Source organism: Vigna umbellata, chromosome 10 (assembly GCF_029865625.1).
Source record: "Vigna umbellata cultivar VRB3 chromosome 10, Vumbellata_1.0, whole genome shotgun sequence".
Classification (NCBI taxonomy): Eukaryota; Viridiplantae; Streptophyta; class Magnoliopsida; order Fabales; family Fabaceae; genus Vigna; species Vigna umbellata.
In genome coordinates this window covers 16908573-16925748 of record NC_142174.1, presented here as the reverse complement: position 1 = coordinate 16925748, position 17176 = coordinate 16908573, and the positions used below count along the sequence as shown (strand labels likewise).

At 32.2% G+C, this 17176-nt stretch overlaps 2 protein-coding genes across 2 annotated transcripts; both read left to right on the top strand.

The window, feature by feature from the left end:
• The first annotated feature begins 8609 nt into the window (after positions 1–8609).
• LOC124839829 (filament-like plant protein 5) lies at positions 8610–12704 on the top strand. Its single transcript, XM_047315757.2, has 6 exons — positions 8610–8767; positions 9584–9726; positions 9826–10027; positions 10180–11740; positions 11861–11909; positions 12073–12704. Exons 2-6 carry the CDS (start codon positions 9598–9600, stop codon positions 12382–12384), a joined length of 2253 nt encoding a protein of 750 aa, XP_047171713.2. The 5' UTR covers positions 8610–8767; positions 9584–9597; the 3' UTR covers positions 12385–12704.
• Positions 12705–13428: 724 nt separating this feature from the next.
• On the top strand, positions 13429–14989 carry LOC124822066 (large ribosomal subunit protein uL2x). The gene is made up of 2 exons (XM_047294026.2): positions 13429–13932; positions 14485–14989. Exons 1-2 carry the CDS (start codon positions 13493–13495, stop codon positions 14828–14830), a joined length of 786 nt encoding a protein of 261 aa, XP_047149982.1. The 5' UTR covers positions 13429–13492; the 3' UTR covers positions 14831–14989.
• Positions 14990–17176: the final 2187 nt, after the last annotated feature.

Genomic DNA, 17176 nt, shown 5'->3' with positions numbered 1-17176 from the left:
CTCTGCTTCCCTCCTCTTCATGCTGTTATTGTCACTCCAAATGCCATCAAACACATAATTACCTCAATGTCCCTTATGTTAAACACCATATCAAGTCACCCAAACTATCCCATTTGCACAAAGAATGCTTTTATAGAACTAGAAAACATACAAACTACCCAATTCCCAGAGTTAAACACTTTTGTATAAAAGACATAAATCAACAGTGCGAACTTTATTCTGCATAGATTCTCTTTCTCTATTTTCCGTAGCATCTCTATTCCCTCCGGAAACCAGATTTGATTAATCAACGGAATAATTCACCATGTTAGAAGAGTTAACAAAGACAACTAACAAGACAAATCCTAGTACTCTCACATAAGCACGGACTAAAATTCAGGTGAATTGTGTCTTCTGCAATTCATGAAACGAGACAATTGCGAATGAGATAGATACCTTCGAAGTAGAACGAGGGGACACAGAAATTGTAGAGAGTTCCACGTGGAGGGGGAACAGGGAGGTTGAGCAATCCACTCTTTTACCCAGAGAGTGGAAAGGAACTCTGAAAGGGTATGTAGAAGAACCTTCGACAGTTCGGCGACGGTAGAGTGCGGCAAAACCTTCGACAGCGGTGAGCCTCCGACGACGGCGAACCTTCGACGGCGACGAACCTTCGACGATGACGAACCTTCGACGGCAGCGAACCTTCAACAGCGTTAACCTCGACGGCAGCCTTCAACAACGGCAACCTTCATCAGCAACATCGAGTGAGATGTAAGGCAGAAAGCAAAATGAAGCTGTGATTGGGAAAGGATGTATAAACCTAAACTGCACTGCAGTTAACTGTACTTAATATAAAATAGTTTAGTATTTTTAAACTGTACTATTAATTAGTTAATTAGTTTTTAGTTAACTGTATTATTAGTTTTTTAAGTTTAAAAAAGTATAGATTAACTATAGTTTAAGTATTTTAAGTTAATTCTGCCCAGCCCTAGTTGGAACAGGAAGAGAACCGAGGGTTGGAACAGGAAGAGAACCGAGGGTTTGGACTGAGTGCGCCTAACCGAACGGTTTATGATGCCAAGTGTATCTGAGCGGTAATGCTTCAGCACCGAACGCTATGGACACCAGCAGAACACTGCAGCATAGACGACCGAGAATGACCCAGCAAGAACATGAACAACACCGAACGGTCAAGCCCTTTACACCGAACGATCAAGGAGGTGAGCAGAGAAAGAAAGAGTAAAACTCAAACGCAATGAATTCTCGTATTCAAAGAATTGAGTACAACCCAGCCTTCTCGAGGGTTTTGCGGTAAGGTTTGGAGAGGGATGATTGGGGGCCTAAATTGCACTACGCATTTGGGTTGTGGTTCTGGGATTTGGGGCTTAGGTTTAGGGTTGGCGGTTTCACTGGAAGTGGCGAGGGAAGGTTTTTTGGGTGAAGGAAGAGATTTAAAGAGAGAAGACGATGATTTGGGTTTAGAAAGAGATTGAAAGAGAGAAGATGACGATTTTGGTTGTGGAAGAGATTGAAAGAGCAACGATTTAGGTTGAGGAAGAGAGGAAAACTACGTCGTCGTTTTGGATTGGGTTTGTTGTTGTTGTTCTTCCGTTACAACAATGAAAAGGAACATCTGATTTTCTTAAATTTTATAATTTTAAATTTTATAAATATCCATGTAGTAACAGCATTTGTGCCACGTTACACATAAAAGATACCTCAGCATGTCATCTCGTAAGAAAGTTAACGTCGCAATTAATGGCAAAGACTTTATTGAGTCAATTTTACCAAAATAGAGACCCAATTGAGAACTTTGAGAATACGAGGATTCAATTGATATGAATCCGCAAAAATAGGGACCTCCAAAGATATTTTACCTTAAATAAATAGTGAGAGAGTTGCGTGGTTAATCAATTGATGACAAATTGGAAAAAGGAAATACAAGTAAAAGAACATAATTTATTTTTGGACAAATTAGAAAGGATAGTTTTGTAGATGAATTTGGAAAAGTATAATTATTAAAAGGTAGCAATTAATTTAATATTTAAAATTATATTTAAATTTTAATGCATTGAACTATTCTAACTGAGTCAAAAGTTATACTTTGTTATTAAGTGTATTTTTTATTTTAATGTATTATAGTTAAGTATAATGATTTTATCGTGACTTAACCTCTAGTTCTTGGAATAATTTTTTGACAATTGTTTCACTATAAACTAAACTCGTGATTTTGACTTTCATAGATTTATTAAAGAAAAAATTGTTATAAGTCACATCACTTATCTCATAATATATTCTATAAGAGAAACAAGATTAAATCATAATCAAATATTGGTGTATAGATTATTTATACTATTAAGTAGGGATAATTGCATTATAGCTACAAGTTATAGCATGTAATAATGTACTTAATCCAACAATTAAAAAAACAAAGAAAAAATGTGCATTATGGCATAAGAAGTTTAATGATCTTTTATGAATAAGAGTAATATCCGAAGTTTTTAATTATGTATCGTGTTTTCGAAAAATAAAAATAAAAACCATTTTGTTCTTAGTATCTCCTCTTTAAAAGAAAGTTAAAATTAGAAGAAATAGTTTTGATGTAGTTGGAGGATTCACCGGACATATATTTGAAAAGCTTGTAAATCTATTTGTTCTGCGTTGCATTATCACATTATTAATACTTAATAACATAGTTTATTGAAATTTTTTATCAATTACTTTTTTTTTATAAAATAACTCTTATTACATTAAAAATAATATCTTATTCCAGGAGCATAAAAGAAAGTTTTTCTTCTCAATTCGATATACTTATTATTAAATATTTTATTAAAGATATTTATTGTTTCGACAGGATTTAGAATCCTAATCCAAAACATTCAAAGTAATCTGCTCCATCTTTCAGTTGTGTTGTCTTCTCTCTTCTCCTTGTCCAAGCTACGGGAGAGGATGCCTGCAAAAGACACTCCGACGCTCAAGTCAGTGACTTTTCGTAATAATCTTGTAATAAACATTACTTATCAGAGTTCAAAGTTCAGTCTAAAGTTACTGTCCTCTTTGCCAAACAAATATTTATAAATTATAATGAGTTTACTGTTAGATCTGACTCATTAATCACCAATGAATGACAATATTAATTGTCAATAAATGACAATTATTTTCCTTAACTCCCCGACAGTTATTACTATTGATTACCTTAAAGACTGTTTTTACCGATCGGTTCATTGACCTGAGAGGTATCATCGGTCAACCGACTCTTCTGCACCTTTACCATTCGGTCAGCTATGAGCCCATAGTAACATAAGTCTCCCAAGCCCTAACAAAATTTTTGATATTGCGTTGGATTTATAAAGTTATATGGATCGGTAGAGAATTTTACCTGAGTTTCAATTCATACTAGCATGCGGCGGGTTTTGCGCTAAGAGTTCTTTTGAAGTGTTCCTCATACCAAGGCGAGAGTTCACGAAAGAGCTTGCTTTGCCGCTTGATTTAGGTCTTAGGAGTTCACTAAAAGCGTGCCCTAAGACCAAGGTGAAAGTTCACGAAAGAAATCTGCCTTACCTGCTCGGTTTAGGTCTTAAGAGTTCACTAGGAACGTGCCCTAAGATCAAGGTGAGAGAGTTCACAGAAGAAATCTGTCCTACTTGCTCGGTTTAGGTCTTAGGAGTTCACACGAAAAATATATATTATTTTTATAGTGATTTATTATATAAAAATAAAGGATAGAAAAAGTAAAGCAGGAGAAAGGAAAAGAAAAACTACCGGTAATACTGACTAAAATATTCTAATAGTTTAGCTTTAAGGATGGATGATTAGACAAAAATTTAAAAGAGATAAAATTCATAAAATAAAATATTATTAAGGGAATAGATCAAAACTTTTTTAATAATTTTGTTAAAGTTTATACAGTCTTATAGAATTGTAATTATTTGACTTCACTGTAAAATTGATATTATTATTCTCTTAATTAAGTTCCAAGTTTATAATAAATTTTAAAATATTTATTTGAATTTTTATTACATTTTTTAATTTATTAAGTATTCAATGTTTTTATATTTTTTAATTAAATTTTATCATTTATTTTTTTATTAAATATATTAAATGGATGATGTAATTATTATTTTTGTATGTTTTTAATGAAAATAATAAAAATTTATAATATTTCTATATTAATCTAAAGATATCTCGGATTTATAATACCAGATAATTTTAAGTTATTAGAAAATAGTTAAAATAACATTAATCGTTTTCGTATCACATATTATCTTTAATAACGAATCTAAAACTAAAATATTTGAAATATATTAACATTCAATTATAATTAAAATAAATCTTAATTTATTATATATATATATATATATATATATATATATATATATATATATATATATATATCGTGTTTTTGAAAAATAAAAATAAAAATTAGTGTGTTCTTAGTATATCTGAAGTCAAAATTAGAAGTAATAGTTGATGTTGTTGGAGGATTAATTTACAAAATAAGATCTTATTACATTAAAATAATATCTTATTCAAAGATAGAAGCATGAAAGAAAGTTTCTTTGTTGCATTAGAAGATATAAAAGACCAGTAATATTCAATTATAGTTTTTCCTTCTCAATTCAATATACTCTCTCAATTCGATACACTTATTACTAAATATTTTATTAAAGATATTTATATTATAGAGTTGAATATATTTTATGAAATTTTTATATTTTCAGAGTTTTGTACGCTTGGTCAAATGGGAATTTCCACGAACAATTCTAACTTTATTATATATTTTTATAGTTTTGTATGTTATATTTTCATAATTTTGTATGCTAAAAATGTCAAAAGTTATAGAATGTACGCATTGTTTTGGATGATTGATTTTTAGTAATATTTTACAGGTAAAAGCCAAACTTGTCGTCGCTGCTTTCTTACTCTCCCTCTTTACATTGAAGAAATTAAAAAGAAAAACAAAAGAAACAAACTTAAAAATAAAAAAAATATAACTATATATATAACTATATATATATATATATATATATATATATATATATATGGCGAGATTTTCTCACGTAATTGAATTTTTCTCACCACGTGAATTATTCTCACACAATCCTTTATTTATATATATATATATATGGGTTTGCTAACGCGTGATACGCCTGTTTTTCAGTTGGTACATTTTAGCAATGTGTACCGATTTTTAGTACACTAAAATTATTAAAATACCCTTAACCTTAATACTTGGAATCCATAATATATAAGGATATTTTTGTCTACTAAAATCTGGTACACATTGTTAAAATGTACCAACTGAAAAACAGGCCGTACGCGCGTTAGCAAACCCCATATATATATATATATATATATATATATATATATATATATATATATAGTTATACTTTCTTCATTTTTAGGTTTGTTTATAACTCATTTTTTTGTATTTTTCCTATGTAAAGAGAGAGTGGAATAAAGCAGCGGTTACAAGTTTGACTTTTAGCTATAAAAGATTACTAATAAACTATCATCTAAAACAATGAGTAAATCCTAAAGTTTTTTACATTTGTAGGGTACCAAACTCTGAAAATATAACCAAACATACAAAACTTTGAAAATATAATAAAGTTAGAATTGTTTGTGGACATTTCCCTTTGATAAAGGGTACAAAACTCTGAAAATATAACAAATAATAAAAATTATGAAAATAAAAAAAGTTAATATTTAAGAAACATAAATAAACAATAGAAATTGTAAGCATACGGGTCGCTGTTAAACAATTTACCTTTGTAAAGAGTTTAATAGTTGGCATTTCGCCTTTAAGCAAAGGTTCATTCAAGATCTCTTCAATTTTATCATCTTCACAAACCTCTCCAATTTCATCATCTTCGGACATTGAATCATCATTTCTAAAAAGCAATTTACGCCAATTAGCAATTCCTTCGGATGTTATTATTCTTGTGAAAATTTAGAGAAAAGTCCAACCTAAAAATTTAGTAAAATAAAATAAACATGAGTAATGATTTATCACACCGGTAACGATTCTTCACCTTGCAAATTAATATGATTTCTCAAAGCATATCAATTATTTCGTTATTCAAATGTTAAGCAAAGCCACCAAACAAGGGAGGTCACATAATAGTTAAATATCAAACCTCCTTGAAGATAAACTACTGCTTCTAAAATTTAAAAACAAAATTTAATAATTGTTACTATGGGCTCATAGCCGACCGAACGGTAAAGGTGCAAAAGAGTCGACCGACCGATGATACCTCTCAGGTCAATGAACCGATCGGTAAAATCAGCCGTTAAGGTAATCAATAGTAATAACTGTCGGGAGAGTTAATGAAAATAATTGTCATTTATTGACAATTAATATTGTCATTCATTAGTGGTTAATGAGTCAGACCTAATGGGTAATATTTGTAGACAGGTAACTTGAACTGAACTTTGAACTCTGATAACTAATCTTGATTACAAACTACACAATTGAGCGTTGGAGTGTCTTTTGCAGACACCCTCTCCCGCGGCTTGGACAAGAAGAAGAAAGAAGATATCGTAACTGAATGATGAAGCGGACAACTTTAAATGCTTTGGATTAGGATTCTAAATCCTGCCGAAACAATAACAATATATAACACAACCATTCAATCAAAAATCAATATCAACATCATCAATTATTTTGTTATTAAAGTGACAAACAAATTACGGTATCGCGTGAAGTGAGGAAGGTGGATTAGGAATAAGTGAGTGTTTCTGATTTTTTTTTATTTTAATTAAAAATAAAAATTATTAAAATACTCTTGTATTTAAAATATGTCTTTTTGTATGAATGAAGGATTTTTTGTCTACCAAAACTTAGTATGGTAAGATGTATCGACTGAAAAAAGACCTCATATAAGTTAACAAACCCCTTTATATAATTATTTAACTTTTATTTAATTATTGTTTAATATTTTGATTTAAATTTATATAATTATAATTTTTATAAATATTTAATACATTATTTTAATATTAAATATATGATAATGCAATATTTTTTGTAATATTTTTTAAAATTTAATTAAATATTTAAGATTTAAAAAAAAAGTATAAGTACAAGAATAACCGTGGGAAGATAGAATAAAAATCATATACCCGAGATATATATTATACCAATTAAAAACAAGGCTGATATAAATATGATTTTTATTTCAGAGATGAAATGAAATTATAAATAAAAGTAATCAGAGAACACTGCATTTCTCTATTTTATTCTATTTTGAGTTTTTATGTGTATTATTGTTCTCCTAAGATTTATTATGAATTATTTGCATACGATTGTTGTTCATGTAAGCTAATATTATAATTTTTCTGTATTTTAAATTAATGAAAATTTCAAATAAAAATGAAATGAAAAACGAGTTGTTGGTAATTTGTTTAATATAAATTTTGTATTTGATTATTATCATTTGGTTCAACCGACAACATTCTAAGTGTTAATTTAAACTTAGATTTCGATGTTATCCAATATTTTTAAAGAAAAAGTAATTTTACACACTTAAATGTTTTGTGAATTAAATTTAGAAATTATGGTAATAAACTACAGACGATAAAAATGCATTCTTTTGTATTAAAGAAATTAACCAAATAAGTAACTCTTGTGTAGAAATATTTCATAATAATAATATAAAATAATTTATAATAACTAATAGTAAAAACAAGATTAAAATTAAATAATTTTGTAATGATATGTAAATAAAATATTATTAAATATTTTTTTAAAGAGAAAATAAACAGGAGTTGTAGAAAAAAAAAGTTGAAATAATGAAATGCATAAAAGATAAATTAAAATTTATTTATACATGATACTTTTGGCTTTTGAAATTTTGTAAGGGTTTTTGTTGGCATTTGCACATATTCTATATCAACATAAAATAGTATTACAGATGTTATCATTTGTAAAAAAGAAAGAAATAAATTCAGTAATTTAAAAAAAAATACATGCTATATTGATGTAATTAAAGGTCAAATATTAATTAAAATCAAGACGTTTTAAAAAACATTATTAAATACAATAAAAGTAGTTAAATAACTATATATATTTTTCAAAAAGTGTAATTCTTTAACTAAATATATATAGCTTATGCAGGATAAGAAAGTGCATGTACCACATCGAAAGGAAGCGCACATCATGCATTTATTACCTCGACAATACAAAACAGCAATCCATTAGACCAACAGATATTAGCATGTATATTTCAAATTCACGCAGACACTGCAAAGGTGCAATTGGACAAAAATCTCTATTCGTTGAAGTGGATGGTGGGAATTCGCGCCTCCCAATGCCAAGCTTTCTTTGAGCCAAATAAACGACAACAAGAAAGATAGAAAAAGAAAGACAAAACGACAACAGAAATAGCTAAAAAACTTTCCATCGTTCAAATACGTATTATTATCTGCTGAAAGGAAAATCGTAAAAACCCGAAATAGGTATTGTGTTGACTAGGACGTTCTTTCGTCACCTTCTCATTTTATCAAGTATTTTTCAAATTACTATTTTATTTTATCGAGGTGGGGCCGAGGAGCGTTTAAACAGTGACCGCATACGCGCACATTTGGCCATTAGTTCATTACCTTAACCCCGCTCCTCTTCCTTTTCTGCCTCTCTTCATATTCCAAGTCAAACACTTATTAACTCACTCTTTCAGCTCTTCAGAAGCCAACACACCCATTCAAATCCAATCCTCGTTCTCCTTCTGCTTCTTTTATTTTCCATCACACTAACTTAAGATATTTCATTCTTCTTTCTTCTTTCGGGGTAAGTTTCTTTCTTTTTTCTCTATCTATTTCTTCATGTTGTGTTATGTATCAGTGTGTCAACTTAGGTGTTGCTAAAGTTGTGTTCTTGGACCTGAAGTAGTAGTTAGTACATTCTATTTTCTTACTGCTGTTTGATTTCGGAGTTCTTTCTGTTTGATTTTGAAGTTCATGAGGCAGTTCATTTTGTTTTAAACTAAATTTAAATGAGAGTATATTCACAGTCTCAATATAGTAGTCTAATCCTTTTCCCATTCAAATATTTCATGTTTGGCTGTTTATCAGACTATATAAATTACAATAACTTCTTAGGCAATGGTAATGCTGATAAAGAATAACACAAAACAGAGCAGTTCAGTTGTGTTTGATATTATAAAAGGAAAGGGAAATAAATTGAATGATATCATTTGATTAGAGAATCGAGTTTGAAATACAAGAAAGTCTGTGTTTAGCAACAGGGCAAGGACTCGCTAACAAACTTGTATAGCTAGAATAACTTACTAAAACTACTGACAGAAAGCTTATCTAAAATCAACAAAAACACCAGAATTTAAAGTTCCTTCATCTTTAGCTACAATGATTCAGATAAACCATGTTAAAGAGAAAAAAAAAGATTACTGTGCAATACTATACTGCGGATGAAAACACCACATTTTGGTTACAGGGTGTATTTTTATTTGATTACATTACATGTTGAACAATGACATTTTTTTTATTTTAAGGTGTATTTGTGGGTGGTTTCTTTGGTTCGAATTTATTTTATTATAATAACAATACTATAAATGCTTTTTACCTGATAGTCGAATGATGTGAGCAGGGTAAAATTTTGAGATGGATCGCCGGGGTTGGCTCTGGAAGAAAAAATCATCTGATAAAAGCATCAAGGTTGAGGATGAGAAACCTGTCTCTTCTTATGAATCTGTTGTTCCAACCTTGTCTTCTGTGGCACGTGTAGATAAGGTATTTTGTTCTTTTTAGATATTCAGGAGGGAAAACGTTTTTACATGAAGTCACTTGCTACATTTCTCACTAGCCTTGTTTTTTTCTGACTTTTTTCAGCAAGACAATAGCAAAAATAAGAACTATGTTCAGATATCCATGGAGTCGTATACTTATATGTCTGGATTGGAAGATCAAGTTGTAAACTTGGAGGATCAACTAAAAGCTTTGGAAGCAAAGCTATCTTCAGTTCATACAGAATTAAATAACAAGGATAATCTAGTTAAACAGCATGCAAAAGTTGCAGAGGAAGCAGTGTCAGGTAATTGTCATATACAAAAATGTACATAATTCCACGTAACTATTTGTCCGAAAACTGCTCAGCTACAACATTTTGCAATGACTGGATCAGTCATTCAATGACTATATTGCACTCGTTTGGTGTTGGTTAATTAAGCTTTATATGCATTTTAGGTTGGGAGAAAGCTGATGCAGAAGTTGTTTCCCTACGATGTCAACTTGAGTCGGTATCTCTCTCTAAGCTTACCGTTGATGAGAAAGCAGCTCACCTAGATGACGCCCTAAAAGAGTGCATGAAGCAGATAAGAATTGTAAAGGAAGAAAGTGAGCATAAACTGCAGGAGGTGATTCTTATGAAATCTCATCAATGGGAGAAAAGCAAGTTAGAACTTGAAGCTCAAATAGACAATTTGGATGAAGGACTACGTCTGTTAGCCAGTGAAAATGCTGCCCTTCTAAGATCACTTCAAGAAAGTTCAAACAAAATAGTGAAACTAAAAGAAGAAAAGTCTGAAGCCGAGGGAGAGGTCGAGCTTCTAACGAAGAGTGTTCAGTCAAAAGAGAAAGAAATATCTTCTTTGAAGTATGAGGTGCATGTAATTTCTAAGGAGCTAGATATCCGAAACGAAGAGAAGAATATGATTATGAGATCTGCAGAAGTGGCAAACAAGCAGCACACAGAGGATGTCAAGAACATTGCCAAGCTAGAGAATGAGTGCCAACGACTTCGTGGTCTGTTGAGAAAGAAATTACCTGGGGCTGCTGCGTTGGCACAAATGAAGCTAGAAGTTGAGAGTTCACATCATGTCATCAGTGCATTCCATCCCAGAAAAACTCCTTCAAAAAGTGATAACCTGCAAGAATCTGAGTTTCTTTCCAAAAAATTACAGGTGTTGGAAGAAGAAACAATGACATTGAAAGGAGCATTGGCCTCAAGTAATGCTGAACTGCAGGCTTCTAAAAACTTGTATGCTAAAACAGTTGGCAGACTTAAGCACTTGGAAGCAGAGAGGCATCAAGAAAGAAGCACCCAGAAAGCAATTTTGGCAAACAATTATGAAAACTCCTTTAGAAGAATTTACAGCTACTCACCGAGCATTACTTCTATCTCTGATAATGGACATGAGGATCCAGAAAGTCCTGTTGAGTCCTGTGCAACATCAATTATTGACCATTCTGATATAAATAGAATTGGAAGTGTAGGTAAATTTGAGAATCATAGGAGTGAAACTGTCTCAGAACTGATGGATGACTTTTTGGAAGTGGAGAAGATGGCATGTTTATCAGACAATGGTGGTGTACCTCTTGGCATCATTAGTAAAACTAGAGATACAGCCGAAGATAAAAAGGAGACTAGTTGTTTATCTTCAAATCAAAATTGTTTTGACACGACGAACCAAACTGAAAGTAATAACCCCGATAAGGCAGCTGAACATGATGTGAATATGCAAGATCTTGAAGAAAAAAAGCTGATGTTACAGGAAAACATGCAACTTCTAGAAGAACTGAAAGCACAATTGGCGTCGTCCCACAAATCATGCAGTTTAACTGAAATTCAGCTGAAATGTATGACCGAGTCTTACAAGTCGCTTCAAACTCGTGTAGAGGAGTTAGAAACTGAAAATAAGTATTTAAAGGAAAAGATGGATGAGCTAAAGAATGATCTTACAGAGGAAAAACAAAGTCATCACGATGCTTTGGTGAGATACAAAGAAATTGAGGAGAAAATGCAAAGGTTAGCTCTGAGCCTTAATCGGAAACAATGACATGATTTTTAAACTGTATAATTCGAGCTCTGTTTCTTCAAATTGATATGTGATCCTTTCTAAAATTTTGGTGTGTTTGCCACTTGAAGGGACCCGTGCTCGGTGTGTGCATCGAATTCAACAGCAAACTCCGGGAAGGTATGTACATTTGCATCTTCAAATAAAACTGTTGTTTGATGCAACTCCTGTCATATGTTTGTCTTTGTTTGAACTTGGTAAAATAAACCTCTTTTGTTTAACGTAAAAGAAGCAATTATGTCCTTTTTCTCCTCGGTGTTTTCTAATCTCTTCATGACAACAGGATAAAGAGCTAGCAGCTGCAGAGAAAAGGCTGGCAGAATGCCAGGAGACTCTTTCTATACTTGGTAGACAGTTGCAAGCCATGTGCCCCCAGATAGGTGTAACCACGACCCATCATAGTAAAAGGCTTCAAGTGAATGAAAAGTTAGCCAAACCATCTTATGGCTGGTCTAATTCTTACGGATCCTGTAACTCAAATGAAATTGAGCATGCTGAGGCATGTAGCGTTGTGGCTGATGAGTTTTCATCTCAAAACTCTGGTGCGACATCATGCCTTTCAGACACCGAAGGCAACTTTTGGTTAAACTCTTAAGTTATATGCTTTCTGAATCAAATTCCTATTCTTCTGCCTCTGCTGCATGGAAGAATCAATAAATTCTCATAGTTAGCAGAGAGAAGTAGTCACTAACATTGTTACTTTCGTTGTCTTGATCGTTGGGAGCTCCCCAATGATGTTGTACATAGGTTCATGTGTGTCTGTATTTCTCTTCAATATATAGATTTTGATTTTGGGTAAACATAGCATCCCAAGTCACCTTCTGAATCCATTCCTGCCTCGTTGCACTACGTCACGCTATTGTGTCTTTTTTCATTCTTAAAAATATCATGAAAAATAACTATATTATCTTCGCACCTTTCTTATCTTAAGTTCGAGTAATGATAGAATGCCATGTATTTATATTTATTTGACACATAAAAAAGTAAAATGGTTATAAAAAATAAATTTTTGTAGTTTTTTTAAAAAAAGTAAAAAGTAAAAAATGAGAAAATATAGTATGAAATGAATATAAAAGAATTCATGTGTGTCGAACTACTAAGTGCAACTAAGATAATATTTATGTCCTAATACTTTTTTCTTAAAATCGCGTTTTATAACCTTCATCTTCATTACTGTTTATATTTTTTCCAACAAATCTTTTTAATCAACCTTATTTTTCTTCAAATTAAAAAATAAAAATAAAAAGACAAAAATGTGAAAAATTAAGTTTTGAAGAATAAAGGAGGAATATGGATTTTAGATTTACGATGAGACGTTTAATAATGGAAAAAGGAACCAAGAAATAAATATTAAACTAAAATCACAAATAAAGAGGAATCAACACAAAAGGAGGAGGAGGAGAGGAAGGTGGTGTTAGAAAGAATTATCTGAAAAGGAGAATAAAATAGGAAAGCGAAAGGTATATTTAGTAACAGGGGCCCATAAGTATCACTAACTTAAACTAATCTTCTAAAGCCCATTTAGGCACTTATTGGGCTCTAATGGTCCGGGCCCCATCTCAAAATTTACTAAGTTGCAATCTACGTCAAACGCAAAACGGTGTCGCGTCAGCTATATATTACCTGCAAAGCCAAAACCCTAGCTTCCGATCTATCCTTCTTCCCTCCCCGCGGCGCACTCAAACACAGGCTAGTGAATCGGAATGGGAAGGGTAATTCGCGCACAGCGTAAGGGTGCGGGGTCCGTTTTCAAGTCCCACACCCACCACCGCAAGGGTCCGGCGAGGTTCCGCAGCCTCGACTTTGGCGAACGCAACGGCTACCTGAAGGGAGTGGTCACCGATATCATCCACGACCCCGGTCGAGGTGCCCCTCTTGCGAAGGTCACTTTCCGCCACCCCTTCCGCTACAAGAAGCAGACAGAACTATTCGTTGCGGCCGAAGGTCTATATACTGGCCAGTTCCTCTACTGCGGCAAGAAGGCAACCCTCGTAGTTGGCAACGTCTTGCCCCTCCGATCCATCCCCGAGGGTGCCGTCATCTGCAATGTTGAACACCATGTAGGTGATCGCGGTGTCTTTGCCAGAGCATCCGGTGACTACGCCATTGTTATCAGCCACAACCCCGATAATGACACCTCAAGGTTCCTACTCGCACCTTTACATTTTGTCTCAGGATTATTGCTTTGCGTAATGGCGGTATTTTATTTTATTTTACTGTTAACGAAGGTTAGTGATGCAATACCATTTATTTATTTATTAAAAAAATACAAAACTGAATTATAACCTGTAATCCTTTACATAATCAGGGAAGTGAAAGCTTGACATTTAGTTCAGTTCTGCAAGAATAATGTTCATAACAGAAAATAAGAAAATTAAATAAACTTGTCCAGTAGTTTTAATTAGCTTATTGATGAGTTAAAAATAAGTGTTTAAAGAAGCTAATGGTGTTGAACTTGCCCAAATTAGCTGATAGAAAATTAATTATTTTTAACTTATTTTTTTCTTCTAAAGTGTACAAAGCGGCCTGTCGTGTTCTTATTGTAGAGCAAGTTATATTCTCAATACCAATTCTGTATGTTTATGTAATATCTATCGTTTTGGTCATTTTAGAGGAGATTGATTTTGTAAAGTGGATGTTTGCTCCATGGGAAACTGTGCAAGTGTTTGAATGCATTTTTGCACTCTTTTGGCAGGATCAAGCTTCCTTCTGGAGCGAAGAAGATTGTGCCGAGTGCATGTAGGGCAATGATTGGGCAAGTTGCGGGTGGAGGGAGAACTGAGAAGCCTCTTCTTAAGGCTGGTAATGCTTACCACAAGTTTAGAGTGAAGAGGAACTGCTGGCCTAAGGTGCGTGGTGTGGCTATGAACCCAGTTGAGCATCCTCACGGAGGAGGTAACCACCAGCACATTGGGCATGCTAGTACTGTCAGACGTGATGCTCCTCCTGGCCAGAAGGTCGGTCTCATTGCTGCCAGGAGAACTGGTCGTCTCAGGGGGCAAGCTGCTGCCACTGCTTCTAAAGCTGACAAGACTACTTAAGGAGATTGTTAGAGATATGCTTAATTACAAATTTTCAAATTTTGTTTCATCGATAGTTTGTGTTCATCTGTTTGGGTACTTTTTTGAGCACCATATCCACCATAAATATGAAGCTTGTAATATGCGGTGTTTTATATCTGATTAAGATCTGTTCAATCCTGCTGTTTGTCAATCATTTGATGATTTGATCTAGTTGGAACTAGGAACGTTCTAGTATGGTTTCTTTCCTTTTGTAGACCATTATTTCATTGATCAACTTAGTCTTGTTTGCCAGTATTGTAGTCCTGTTTTTCTTTCGTTAGTGATTTGAATTAAACATTCCTGGCTAAACACAATGAAATTAATAGCATATATTGTACTCATAATTAATGTATTTTTAATAACAAATATATAATATTTATTTTAATAATTTTATTAATGATTTCAACAATGACTTAGAAATTCCTCTTAAACATGGATTGCTTAAGTTATGGGTGATAAAATGGTCAATTGGGTTCGTTTTAGGTCGATTTGATATTAGTATGTTGAAAATGCGTCATATCGAGTTAGCCTGACTCATAAGAAGGATGGTTGGTTAGCTATTCTGTCAGTTTTGATCAATATAAGTTACTAATCACCAGAATTATTAAATCTTTGCCAAATTAAAATGAATCGAAATTCTAGTCAGTAATACAATAATAGCATCACAAAACAAAATGAATCCAAATCCAAAGTCATATTACAATTCACTTGTACACACAATATTAACAATTTCTATTATAGAATCACAAATAAAGAAAACATAATAAATTCAGGGCAAAATTAGATCAAAATCAACAAATTGCAAATGGCTAAACACAATCTAGAATTTTCTCAACACAAAGTAGGGAAAAATGCTTCAAATTAGGACAAAATCATAAAAAGGACAGCGAAATTTATATAAAACGATGTATTCGTGGTTGTAGCTCATGTTTGACTCTTGTGGCTGCTGTTCTCCCTCATATCGTGTCTGACTGATAGTGGTGGTTGATGTCTGACTAGTTGTGATGGCTCACGTTTGCGATGGATAGTCTTATTGTGTCGCGTCTTGATCATCGTCGTGGCTCGCAACTGCCATTGATAAGGTTGAGTGGTTTGTCATGATGGTGGGAGTGAGGGCCAATAAGTGAATGTGAGATGGATGAGAGATGATAACATTATGAGCAAAACCACGAGATGTTCCAATTTTTTTATCAAAACGGGTCATGAGTTGGCCTGGCTTGACTTGTAGACTGGCTTGACGAGTTAACAGGATTGGCAGGCCAGGCTAGATTAGGTTTGTAGGTTGAAAGTTCTATCATGACACGACTTTTTTGTATTAGCTGACGGACTGGCCTGTCATGCCTGGCCCATTATACCAACCCTAAATGGGATTTTCATTTTACACACCTCAATCTTCTGCGTTCTTTTTTTTTCCTTTTTCTTTCTTATATTCTTTATTTGAAATATAATATCAATTAAATTTATATTTGATATAAAATAGAATTAAATATATTTTTAATCATAAACTTAAACGTGAAATTAAAATTCATACTCGTTATAAATTGTGATGTTTTTTTCCCTCTAAGTTTTTAAACTATTTACAATAGGAACAAATTCCAATTTTACATTTAAGTTTGAAGATTAAAAAATATTTAATGCTATAAAGTATAATTGGGTTAAACTACTCTACTTCATTGATTTTCTCTTTTTCCTTTATCATTTCCTATTTTCTTATTTTATTAAAGAAGATTTTTTATCCCCTTATACATATTTTTATTAATAAATTTAATGTTTATTATATATATTATTAAAAATTAAAATAATAATTATAATAGTAATATTTTTTAAATTTATAAAAATGATGTTTTTTTCTTATGTATACATATATATAAATAAATAATTTTTATTTTTTATTATATATTTATCAATTAGTGAGAGGGAGAATCGATTTTATTATTTAGATAAGGTTTAATCATTCGTCAGGTTTTTATTTGGAATGAGAATCTGAAATTGATCATTTTTTTTTCGAAGTCTCAATTGGGTTCTTATTTTATAAAAATTGAAACAATTACAACTCTGCCATTAAATTAGTCCTACGAACGATAATGTAAGATTGACGTGACATGGTCATGTATGTTTTTAATTAACTTGGATTGCATTATTTGGTGTAAGTGATTCTTACATGCATATTTTATTTTATTTTTTAAGAATAAATTAGAAAGAATGGATGAAATATTGGGAATGAATTTCAGAAATATGGAATTGAATTTGTTAGAATTAGGGGATTAAATTTATTCGAATTAGAGATTGAATTTGTTCGAATTAGGGATTGAATTTCTTTGAATT

Excerpts from the sequence above, each read along its gene's own strand:
- LOC124839829 (XM_047315757.2), top strand. The coding sequence starts at position 9,598 with ATGGATCGCCGGGGTTGGCTCTGGAAGAAAAAATCATCTGATAAAAGC. Across the intron at positions 10,028-10,179 it reads TGCAGAGGAAGCAGTGTCAG|GTTGGGAGAAAGCTGATGCA; the intron begins GTAATTGTCATA and ends TATGCATTTTAG. Across the intron at positions 11,910-12,072 it reads CAACAGCAAACTCCGGGAAG|GATAAAGAGCTAGCAGCTGC; the intron begins GTATGTACATTT and ends TCATGACAACAG.
- LOC124822066 (XM_047294026.2), top strand. The coding sequence starts at position 13,493 with ATGGGAAGGGTAATTCGCGCACAGCGTAAGGGTGCGGGGTCCGTTTTC. Across the intron at positions 13,933-14,484 it reads CCCGATAATGACACCTCAAG|GATCAAGCTTCCTTCTGGAG; the intron begins GTTCCTACTCGC and ends CTCTTTTGGCAG.